We start from the raw sequence: 12,552 nt of genomic DNA, 5'->3' as shown, positions 1-12,552 counted from the left end.
GTCACTTCACCACATGGAGGGCCTTCCTCTTTCTCGCTGCCCCTCCACTTGACCATGCACGGTGTCCCCCTACAGGGACTGTCTCTCCTGACGTGCCCGGAGTACACGAGACGAGACGAAGTCCGACCCGCCTCCCTTCTCAGGTTTTACATTGAGTGGAGGACAAGATGATGCTGGACAATATATATATATATATTCATATATATATTTTATATTTATCTCAAAAGGAGGCATGACATGTGAATGGAGCTTGTGATAAAAGTTCAGCCCAGGCTTAGAGGTTTTTTGACTCGGTGAGGAAGTGTTCAGTACTGACACTGCTACCAGAACCAGAATGGCACTTGACAGCCGCCCTGGATTCATTTCGCAAGAGCGCAGACTCACAGCTGAAAAAGAAAAGCAACCATTTACACTTACTAAGAAAAGCAAACATTTACTTCAAATTGTACTCTACTAGGCTTTTCAGTCACAAACGGAAAGGAAAGAACAGTGATCCGACAGCGGTTGGTCACATCCTGTGCGAAACGTGAGATAGGAAAGTGGGTGCACAAGTACAGGGGCTGCTTGCACGGCAGGAAAAGAACACGCAGTGGTCGGTCCGGGCACTCCACATCTCCACCGGACAGAATGCCTTGGAAATGATAACATTTCTTTTTTTTTATTAGTAAGAAAGCCCCATCACCATAAATAATACAATATTTAAAAATTAAAAAAACAAAAGAAAAACGGAATCTATCTAAGATAGACAGTATCTGTACTGCAGGCCTCTTCAAGTGCAGGAGCGGTTCAGGTGCCACCTTTTGTTTAAATAACTGCCCATATGTTTTATCAAGTTCCACTCAATCGCAAAGGCCAATTTAAGTAATGGTTAAGTTATCAAAGTTGCATAATTTCATTTAGGTCTGCCAGCAGTTGAGGTCTCAAATCAAGCCTTGGATATTAACGCTCAATTTTAGTCAGCGGAGAGTTAACGAGTCCTCGAGTCTTCACTTATCCTCTTGAACTTGCCCTTCCAAGTGATCCTCGGACTGGAGGTCCCAGTTTGCAAATAAGAGAATGCAATATGCATCATACTTCAAGAAAAGACGGCGACGACACTGAACTAACATGCTTCTGGGTCTTTTCCCTGCTCCTCTCCACCTTCTTGATGATTTCTGCCACGACGCACACCGACGAGGTGAGGCCCACGAGAAACAGCAGATCTGCAGGAGACAAAGGAGGAGGGTTGGCGGGGCCACACTCTGAATCTCACGATGAAGAGCGTCCGTTCTCTTAGCGCTGAGCCACAGCCTTCACTACCTCCCCGACATTAAACACCTATCCTGGGTTAACACTGGACAAAGGCAGGCTCAAAGGGATGACGTGCTTTATCCAAAGTCGCCGGCAGCAGCCAGAACAAGGTCCTCCTCCGAGCCTCGGAATGCTTTCTGAGTTCTGAGCTAACCTTGGGGCAGTCGCCCCAGCCACAGGACTCTCCTCTGGGTGCATGGCACAGCCTACAAAAGGCACTTTTCAGGGGGTGCTTCCTATTTAAGAGGAAGACCCCCAACGGGACACACTGACACAGTGACTGCAACAATGGGCTCAAACTTAACAATGACTGTGAGGCTGGCACAGGCTAGCGGCATTTCGTTCTATTGCAGCTGGGGTCGCTGTGAGTGAGAGCTACTGGACGCCACCTGACAGCCATCTGCCTGAGAATGGCTATCTGAAGATCACGTAGACACCGCATCCATGCACTGATTCCATTTCAGAGTCTGCAAGAGCTGAACTTTTAAGGACCGCGCTTTTACAGGAATATCTATACTCTCACTTCTTAATTACTGCTTATATGTAACGAGAACAAAAAACCAACCCACAGCTAAGTCTTCAAACCTCCTTTTGAACACGGAAGGGATGTGAATATAAAAATACAGAAATTAAACAAGATCCATTTTAAGGCAAATTTTAACTTCGAGAAAACAACGGTGAGATCTCATCCCGTCTTTTTCATAAATACGCCAGGGTAACATGAAACCCCAAGACGTGGTGGCAGCACTACCATGACCTCCATCATCACATTGCCATTCCTCTCACTCATCTATGAAGATTCACTTTTTATTATTCTGTAATCCATTTAATGCATGGCATGAAGAAAATAATTTCCATAGAACCATACCGCAACCTTGATAACATTGATAAAGTCAGTATTTCACAAAAATTAGAATGTGGAAATTAGCAAGTAAGAATAGTAAAATACTAGCGTAATTATTTTTTAAAATCAGATTTTTAGAAAACAATGTTTTCAGTATGCACAAATCTCACTTCTTTTCTCTCTATCCAAGGTTGAGAAGTATATCAAAGTTATAAACTACAATTACTCCACCATAGACTTTGGTCATTTTTCACAATCACCAATATAATTTCTTAACAAATAATCTATTTTTAAAAATCTTTAAAAACTCAAAACATTCAAGAGTTAAGCCCTAGGCTTACAGGTCCAAAGGGTGGCGGTTCAAGCCCATTCAAAGGCCCCTGGAGTAACCATACGCTGGAATGGACTCCATTGCAACAACAGAGTTAGAAGAGGGTCTCCCTGAATTGTCCCAAATGAAGAAACAGAACACATTCTTAACTCATAACAACTCAGTCATGTTTATATTCCACTGTTTGTTTCATCTCTTCAAAAATTATTAGAACAAATGCATGAAAAAATACTTCAGACAATTCATCTACAACCTGTCCGTCAGAAATACAACAGTGTACCTACCCAGGATGCTCAGGCTCTCGGTCTGGAAAACTTTCTGAAGGGGGGGGAAGTAAATCACCAGCAGTTGCCCCATGATGGACCCGAGAACCGCGTAGCAGAACATCTTGTTGCTGCAGAGGCCGATCTCAAACACAGACTTGGTCTGCAGGCAGAGGGCAGCATTCGTCAGTCCTGGTCACTAATGTAACTCCTTTATGATTACGTTCACCGCTACCACTTTTATAGGCTTGACACAAGTACACTGAGTGAGCCTCAGTAATTGATGAATTCTATGTCAGTAACATGAAACCCCAAACATTATTTTAATAATTTAGATGGCATACAAATACATTTTAATGTTTCGCAGGAATGGATTTGCTTTAAAAAGTATGTGTGTATGACTGTGTATATGACTAGACAAAGAAAGTAAACATCTTTCCATCGCCCAATATTAAAAAGCCCTTTTGCGTATGATTACAAGGCTAAATCCACCTACCCATTCATTAAGGTCCAGAAACCAAGCACCAAGGATAGAGAACAGGCTTAGTTATGTGTGTTTCAAAGTAACACTGCCTTTTTAAACAAGGAGCATATACCATCGCCTCTTCACATGAGTGACCACACACTCCACTTAGCAAGCTGTAACCTGGGACATGGTCATCAGTAAAGTTAAGAATTTAAACTCTGCTTTTAAATGGAAATGAATGATGAGGCCTGAAATGAAATTAGGTTTCAAGGATGCTATATGCTCTGAAAAACCACCACTAATTTCTAGCTCGTGATTTCAAGAAGAGGCAGTCACACTTTATGATATACACTGTAGGAAGGGAGGCCTAAATTCAAAATGCCCTCAGCTTTGAATTACCTTACTGAAGTAATGGAACCGTTATCAATACACCTAAATGAACTCCTGTATTAAAACACTTTCTTCTGCAATGAACCCGGTACTATCGAGAGGCTCTGAGGTCTGCCTGAGAGCTCAGGCAATGGTAACGTGACCCTACTGCCGGTAGCTAACAAAGGATGGGAAGGAGAAAGATCAGAGGGCGGCAGCTCTGATTGCCTTTGATCTCCTACTCGGAGAAGGGCTTACTTCTATTTCTCTCATGCCCCCCGCCCGCCGTGACGAACAGTTCATGCTTGTAGGAAGCCTGCGTCTGCAGCTGTAATCTGTGGCTACAGCAGACCAAACACCCATGCTCTTTGCCTACTTCTTGCTGTAGAGCATCCAATACTCAATCGAGTTGCTCGGCTCCCATCACCCGAACATACCTGGGACCTGGAACTTAATGCATTGAACATGTCAAAGAACACAAAGCATGTGAAGGTCATCGTTGTGTCTCGTGGTGTTATCACGTTGTCTCGTAGCTGTCACAGGGAAAAATGAATTTTCATTGGAGTCAACGAAGAAACAGTGAGCGTTTTAAAAGGGTTAATATTTTCTTCCCATTAAGGGGGCACAGGTTTACTCTGAGATAGGAAACATGAAACTGTCCCAAATTTCTATAACTGACTGAATACCTGGAGTCTAGGAGCCCTGGTGGCATTACCGAGTGTTGATCTGCTAACCTCAGGTTTGGTGGTTCAAACTCACCAGCTACTCCTTTGGGAGAAAGACGAGGCTATGTGCTCCAGTAAAGATTTATTAGCTTAGGAAATCTTATATTGGGTCACTATGAGTTGGATACAACTTGAGGCACTGGACTTTGGTTTATAACCATGAAAAGTGAGAATCTTCTCAGGAATGATGTATTCAGATAATTTTCTATTTTAATGGCATATAAAGTAGCTACATTAAAGATTCTCTCACATGTCCTAACTTTGTCTCTCCACAATTTTCCTTTCTATTGCCAACACTTCTCTGTATGTTTAAATTACTCTGATGAATAAATCAGAAAAATTAACTCAACCGCCTGGAAAACAGGTTTACCGCTACATTGCTCTAAGAGCTCGCCTCCCTTTCCAGCCTTCGGACCAAAGTGCTGAGCAAGTGTGAGGACTCTCACACAGACAGACACTGGTTAATACAGCAGCTTGTGCAGGGACTGTACCTCCCGCCAGAAGACAAACAGAGTGCCGCAAACAATGATGATCGAGGAAACAAGTATTTTAAGTATCAAGTTTCTGGTCAAAATGCTGTCCTTCCAGTTGCGAGGGGGTTTACGAATGACATCTTTATCCACTGGCTCTACACCCAGGCTTCAAATGGAAAACACACGGAAAAGCACATTATTGTAAAGTTTTAAGGCTTATATTTGCTACCGTTACAATTCTGCTGCTACCGCGGTTACCCAGCAAACGAAATCCTTTCTTATGGAAATAAAATGCTGGCTCATTAAGAAATTATTAGCTATGGCTCCTTAAGAAAATCAGGAATTTCCTGTCTTTTATTCTATTTTTTTCTTCTATCTATTTGGCAGTTTCCCGAGGAAGTGCCAGTCCAAGGACAATCAGTTTCCTTGTTTCAAATATGGCCTGAAACACATGCTCTTCCCACTGGGCTTTGAAATCTCCTCCTTACAGAGGTTTTTGACCAAGAGGATTTGTTGCAATGGCCTGTGATCTGTATTGTTCAGGTACCCTTGTGAGGTGGGAAAGCCCCATATAGGAACCCATTATCACAAGAGAGAAGAGTTAGGCCCCAAGGCGCTTCATGATTTGTCTAAAACTGACAACAGACTCTATATCTAAGTAATGACACTGCACACAGAGATTTCTTAGTTCCTGAGGGCACCGGCTGCATGCGCGGTGCCTGCTCCCTGTTCCGTCCTCAGCCCAAGGCTGCTCATCTTACACAGCCGAGGTTCAGATCTGTATTAGATTCCATTTGTAAGTACTCCAAACGAATCAAGGATGGCCACACATCATGCAATTCATAACAAGCGTGTAGCTGCAAAGTTTTCTGAGGCCACCCACAAACGCAGCTTTAAGTTATCATTAACAGGGCATCACGCCTTTCATGTCTTTCCGGCACACTTAAAACCACGTACCTCTGAGCAGGAGGCCCGTCCATGATAATATTGATCCACAAAATCTGCATGGCATTGAGAGGATTAGGAAAGTTCATTAATGTAGCCAATGAGATTAAGGTTAATGCTGCTATACTCCTGTTGAGAAATAAGTCGTTAAAAAGTTGGTCAGCAACGTCGAGTCCTCCCAGTCACACACCACGTTTTCAGCACTTAGAGATCTCATGCTTATGGGAAAATCCCCACAAACAGCCTCTCATGCTGCTATGTAGTCTAGGCTTCCTTCACATGGCACTGAGGCTCAGGCTTCCTCCTTACCATCCGCTTAGAAAGCAGGAGGTGCGTGGAGGTGTTAAACTACTTGAGCTCAGAAGCTACCAGCTTGGGAGGTACTTTGATAATGCCACTTTTGGAAAGAAAAACAGACCAAGGACACACCCCAAAATCTCATACCTTTCCTTCCTTAGTTACTTCATCGGTTAGTAAATAACCAAAAGGTATTTGTGATAATATAGACATTGAATCACATCTAGAATCGACTTCCATTTAATTTTAAATTTCAGAATAATGCTAATTACAAACAGAAGACATACACGTGAACAGACCTCATTAAGAGCCCAGAAGCTTCTAGGCATTCTCTTCAATGACACTTAAGTATAATTTATCCAGAACACCCAGCATGACAAACGTCTTGACACTTACGTGCTCAGTTGGAATCTAACAAAGTTTTTAATGTTGTTATAAATCCCTTTACCCTCTTCAATTGCTGACCTGAAAATAAAAATAATTAAATGATAAATATCACATAAAATTAATCTTTACTAATAAAGAACTAAGAAAATAAATTATCAACTGACGTATGAATCACTGAAGAATAATTTTCTCTATACAAATAAGATCAGAAAGAAAAAATAAATAAAAAGAACACTGACTCTAGTAAGGAATTAAATCAAGTCCTATCTGGAATGATAGCATTATATAATAATTTTAAACCATTATTCAGAGTAAGCCTGTAAAAAGATTAGTATAAAAGAGAGTTCAAGTTTTGAATCAATGCAGACAAAGATAGTGTGGTCCGTACAAGGAGCTGATGTACCATCTCTATCCCTCTAGCTTCACTTTCTCCACAGGTCAAAAAAAATGCCTGAGGAGGGAGAAAATGAATGCATGTCAGAAATTAAATGGAAAATTAAATATTCTATTTAAGAAGCACTGAATTTAAGTGTGCTGTTCAATTCACTTGCACATATATAGATATATATGCAGAGAAATTACATAAGGAATATGGTTTATAAAGATTATCTCATTTATTTGGTTGGTTCTAGGAATTTGTATCTACTGTATTACATACTTTCTCTTTCTTCCAAGATTTATATATTATCCTAGAAATTCTGAGAGAAAAAGGATTATATCCTTCAAGCTGCTTGGCAAATATCTGGGTGTCCTGAACTCCCACCTGGGGCAGGGGTCAAGGTACAAGGTGAGCTCAGGGGGCTCAACAGGAGTCACCCACTGGAATGCTGTGCAACTGGTAGCACACCAAGGGCTAATACCAGAGAGCAGTGGTTCTCAACCTTCCTAATGCTGCGACCCTTTCATACAGTTCCTCATGTTGTGGTGACCCCCCTCCCCACACACAAAGAAAATTATTTTCGTTGCTACTTCATAACTATCATTTTGCTACTGCTATGAATCGGGTGACCCCTGTGAAAGGGTCTTTCGACCCCCAAAGGGGTCGCGACCCACAGGTTGAGAACCGCTGCCACAGACTCAAATCAATGATATGCACATGAATTCTAAGACATTTGAGTTGACTACATTTATTCTAGACACCAAGGCAACATGGAGGAGGGCTGACAGAAGACAAGAGTCTGGCTCATTTCTAACCCTCATGGAGCCAGCCATACACATGCTTCCTTCTGAATCTAACTAGAATAAACAATTCTTTTCAGCAAGATAGACTAACAGTCGCTGTCACAATGGGCTCAATCTTACCACTGTGAGAATGGCGCAGGAGCAGGCAGGGCTTCATCTTATTCACAGCGTCCCTGTGGTCAGAACTGACTGATGGCATCTAACAGCAACAACGCTGTACTGGTGCCCAGGGAAACGTGGCATATAGCGGGTACTCCATAAACACAGTGCCCGCTCCATTTCATAGCAAGCATTTTCTCCAGACAAGTTTCACAAGCTACTAAGATTAGTCTACTTTACTTAACCTACTGGCAAAACGGTTTCATTTACGTCCTGTGTTGACACTGCTAATTCTGCTCCAGTTGAGTCGCCTGGGGCCGGGGTGTAAGAAGGAAGGGGAAGGCTCACCGAAAGAAGACTTACATGATGGTTTGGAAATCGTCATCCACCAGGATCATGTCTGCTGCCTCCTTGCACACGTCTGTGCCACTCTGGCCCATCGCAACCCCAATGTCGGAGGCTTTCAGAGCAACTGCGTCGTTGACGCCATCTCCCGTCATGGCCACTACGGAGCCGTTCTTCTGCAATGACTGAAACAGGACAGGGGAGAGGGCTTCTGACCAAATGTGAATTCCAACAGATAAAGGGATAAACAAATCCCCTACCAGTTATTTTCTTCCTATCATTAATAATTAAGATGAGAAATACTATCAATCACCAATTTTTCAATAAACTTAACAGGTCAAAATCTTACGAAGATCAAGTTTAGGAAAAGTTGCTCTCTGTCTCCCCATCTGTGAAGAACTGCATTGTCTAGAGCCTAATCTGCAGTCCTGCGCCAGTGGCTGTGGTCCTCAAGGGACATGCGACAATGTCTGGCTTAACCCGGGGAGTTCTACTGGCATTCAGTGGGTAGAGGCAGACCTGCTACGAAGCATCCTGCGGCCAAGAGGACAGCCTCTCACATCAGAGAACTGTCCAGCTCAAAAGACAATAGTACCAAGCTTGAAGAAACCGAAACCGGGCTACTTAGATTCGTAACTTAAACCCATTAACTGCTCGGCGCTGCCAATTGCTTTGTATGCATTTGGCTCGTACAGAAGCCCATACCTTTTCAAGTATTGCTTACTGTCTCTCGTGGGGTTTTTTTTTCCTTCCTTGCTGCATTTATTCAATTTCTGACCAATTGGTGCTATTTACACTAAAGTGTGCTGGCTACAGATCATTGCCAGAATGTATTTCCAGACTGCTCAGCCTTTTGAAAAAGGATGCATTTGCAAATATGTCACTGAAGTTTTCTTTGTTTTTGACCAATTCCTAAGTTAACTAAATTCTCTATTCCTGTGCTTCATTTTAAAATTTAGTACAGCTAACTGTTTTGCTTCAAATAACTATACCTTTACTGCTTTATCAATGCTCCTCCTGATAAAAGTAATGCAACACTGGAAGAGATAGTTTATATGTAGATTCTCAGACACTCACCTTAATAATTTTCATCTTGTGTCTTGGACTGGCTCTGTAAAATACTGCAACCTGTTAAAATTCAATAAGCATTACAAATCTCTAATGTTAAAGAACTATCAGAACTGAGACACTTGCAGCTGGTTTTTTTTTTTTACTTAAACTGTATTTAATCTGTCAAGGGAGACCGAACTGAAAGATAATGAAATACCACATATAATCGAGTATAACTGACCTGAATATCAGCTGATAATCGACCTGAAGATCAGCCAAGGCACCTAATTTTACCACGAAAACTGCATGAACAATGTGCTGAGAAACTCGGCTTATACACAAGCATATACGGTACCTAAGACACTGATTGGCACAGTCACCTCATACTTCACTAAGAGTGCGCTAGGAGATAAATGATGTAAACAAGTCATCCAGTGTGCTCCATTATCTTGAAACTCTACAGAAGCAGGTCTTATTCTTGAACTGAAACAAGACAAGCTTGTTTCCGACTGCATAACAAACAGAATCAGAGAGAATTTCTACAGATTTCCACCACACAGCATCCATATCCAGGCACCTGCATGCTTCTTTCCTTCTGCGACAGACAGACTGAATATGGTGTCTCGGTTACTGATTAAAGCCAATTTCTCAAACAAACAAACAAACAAACAAAAAAATCTCCTCTTCTGAACCAAAATAGTTCTCCCTGCTCTATCTTTACCATCAGTATACAAATACACTCTTAGTGCTTCCATTTTTTAAACAAAAAATTTTCACCTCAGCCAACAAGCCAATTTTTCTGTGCTCTTTCTATCACAACTCCTCCTCTAAGGAGTCTCCTCTGCTTGCTGTTTCCTATTTCTCCTGGCCCTCTTCTCTCCCGAAGCCATCCCTCAGGGGTCTACCCCCACCACATCACTGAGACTCCCCCTGCCTCGCCTCAGCCCCCTCCACAATGCAAAGGCCCATGGTCTTTTCTTGTCTCACAGTGACCTTGACTCGGCACTGATGACGCTGGACCCCCTCTGCTCCTGAACACCTGCTCGTGGCTTCCATAACCACCTCCACCCTCTCCTCCGCGCAGACCACTCCCCTGGCACAGGTTCCTGACCTCGCAGCAGAAGAAATATTTGACGCCACCAGCATTCCGTTCTCAGCCTCTTCCTAGTGATCACATCCAGCCTCATGGCTCTAGATAATACTTACATGCACTTAAGTCTCCAGCCTAGACATTTCTCCTAAAATCTGGACCAAAAGGAACCACACTACGCATCTCATCGTATCCTCTCATCTGAAACACACCCCAAAGGAACACTCATGATCCCCAAAGCCATGCTCCTTCCCACACTGTTAAGGACACCTATGTTGCTGCAGTGACTCAGGTGGATTCTTCTCCCTTTCCTATCAGGCCACAATTCAACCATCCCACACTCTGGGCCATTAATTGTTAAACTGATCTTACCTCAGTACTACTCAACAGTATGAAAACAGAATCTTACGAGTACTAAAACAATACTATTAAAACACACACCCATCCTCCACTCCAAACCCTCCCATGACTTCCCATCGCTGAGTGAAGACCCGCGTCTCCAATGCCCTGCCATGCTCTCTGCATGAAGTGAACTCCGGTATCACTCCTCTTTCCCTCCGGAACCATGCTGGCCTCTCCTCCCTGCTCTCTATACAGACGAGCCAGGCCTGCTGCCTCAGGGCCTCTCGCCCTGTTCCTGCTTCCTTTCCTCAGCTGGCCACATCACATGCTCTGCTTCTGAGAATCCTTCCATTCTTGACCGTTATACCTGTTTCCCTGTCTAGATGAAAGAGCACCATGCAATCAGCATCTTTTGGGAGTAGGAGAAAGGAGAAAGGAGGCAGATGAGGGGAAGCATTACATCAGGTGAGAGATGAAGAGAACGTGGGTGAAAAAAGGTAAAAACCACTTCAAGGGAGGAGAAAAGAGCTCTGTCCTTTCAGAAGGAGCCTGCAGGGGCCCTGCTCCCTGCTTGTGGGCCTTCTCCCCGGTGTCTGACTCGTGGCAAGTTCTCATGGTTGTTTTAATGCCAGTAAGAGCCAAAAAGGACTACAGAAAGGAAATCATTAAAAGGAAGAAATAGAGGAATATTTAGAAGGGGGAGTGCATGAGAACAACGTGTTCCTGGCCTTAGAATGAACACCAGCCAAACGCCCCACAGTCTAAGAAAGTGAAGACAACTGACGCATGGTGAGAAGACAGGCAACGGAAGTAGAAATTTACAGTCTCCCAAAATTAAACAATACAGACACTGCAATAATACTATAGGCCCTCGGATATCCATTTGTTGAAAACAGACACAGAGGTCCCTCTCTCATGATGATGACAATAATAATAATAAATGAAAGAGAATGACCGCCTGTGTCAATGGGAAACTGAAGTGCTTATTGGAAAGAAATCAAGCACAGACACTGCAGAGAACTCCCAGGTGGGCTTTACAAGCCATGAAGCCCAATTCCGTTTGCATGTTACGACTGCTAGCTGTTGAGTGGGGCGCCGACTACGGGTGCCCTTGTACCACAATGAAGCATGGCCCAGTCCTGTGTGGCAATAAAGCTACTCTCCCAGCGGTTAGTCAATCCACCTTGAGAGTTTCCTTCATCCCCACTGGTCCACTACTCTGCCAACCACAATGGGATTTTCTAGCCGTCGGTCTTTCCTGATGACAAGACCAGAGTCAACTTCCTGCAGACTACTTTTTCCAATGGCTAGAGATCAAAAGGGGATGAGCAATGTCAGGAGACTTGGAATAGCTGACAGAGAAAGCTCAAAAACATTTTCATGAGGAATAGAATGAGCATGTTGATGCATATGAGAAAACACCCGTGAGCTGGTGATTTAGAGGTGTTGTTTTTACGATGAAGCACTATTCAAACTGCTATGAAGCAAAAACAATAGACCGTGTAGGCTATACAATTATGCAAGAGATATAAACCAAGATAAAATGGTGTTTTCAAGGAGAAGGGAGGACAAAGTAGGGAGGAGGTGGGGGGGGAGGGTGTTCAGCTAAGTTCTAAGGACTAGAATTCATTGCTATTTGGAGGAAAGACAATACTCATAAGACATGAAATGTCTGAAAAGAAGCCCTGACAGTTTAGAATTTCTTCTTAGAGCAGGATAACTTTAAACAGTTAAATGCGATCCTGAGATAGTTTAAGTTCTATTTTGTTTTAGTCCCATCAGGGTATTTGCCATAATTAATGTGCATGCTATCTGAAAACAGGTGATGTAATTCCTGTAGGCCCATGATGTCACTTGCTTCTTCCATCTCTAACGACCTAATTAGTTTTCAGAGTTCATTAGCATTTTAATCAGAGAACCAGAGGGGGGAGATGAAAAATGCAACTGCAATGAAAATTTAAGTCTCTCACTTTCATTGTTTGTTATCATCTCTAAGGGGGGGTAAATAGAGAAAAGACTAATTGAAGGTCTAAGGGAAAATATTTAATTAACTA

The 12,552-nt window shown here is 42.8% G+C and overlaps 1 protein-coding gene across 3 annotated transcripts in view; it reads right to left on the bottom strand.

Annotated features, from left to right (window-relative positions):
- Window positions 1–417: 417 nt before the first annotated feature.
- ATP2C1 (ATPase secretory pathway Ca2+ transporting 1) overlaps window positions 418–12,552 on the bottom strand; it is a 136,544-nt gene continuing 124,409 nt past the window's right edge. For all 3 annotated transcript variants that reach the window (XM_004704003.2, XM_045297626.1, XM_045297625.1), the window contains 8 exons: window positions 9,094–9,144; window positions 8,035–8,201; window positions 6,400–6,468; window positions 5,719–5,835; window positions 4,780–4,927; window positions 4,001–4,096; window positions 2,750–2,891; window positions 418–1,202 (listed from right to left, as the gene is read on the bottom strand). In XM_004704003.2, the coding sequence (XP_004704060.2) occupies window positions 1,069–1,202; window positions 2,750–2,891; window positions 4,001–4,096; window positions 4,780–4,927; window positions 5,719–5,835; window positions 6,400–6,468; window positions 8,035–8,201; window positions 9,094–9,144 (924 nt within the window). In that variant the 3' untranslated portion in view covers window positions 418–1,068. The remainder of the gene's footprint in view (window positions 1,203–2,749; window positions 2,892–4,000; window positions 4,097–4,779; window positions 4,928–5,718; window positions 5,836–6,399; window positions 6,469–8,034; window positions 8,202–9,093; window positions 9,145–12,552) is intronic.

This window comes from Echinops telfairi, unplaced genomic scaffold (assembly GCF_000313985.2).
Source record: "Echinops telfairi isolate 266 unplaced genomic scaffold, ASM31398v2 ScPeMD7_7420;HRSCAF=8458, whole genome shotgun sequence".
Classification (NCBI taxonomy): Eukaryota; Metazoa; Chordata; class Mammalia; order Afrosoricida; family Tenrecidae; genus Echinops; species Echinops telfairi.
This window is presented reverse-complemented; position numbering and strand designations above follow the sequence as displayed.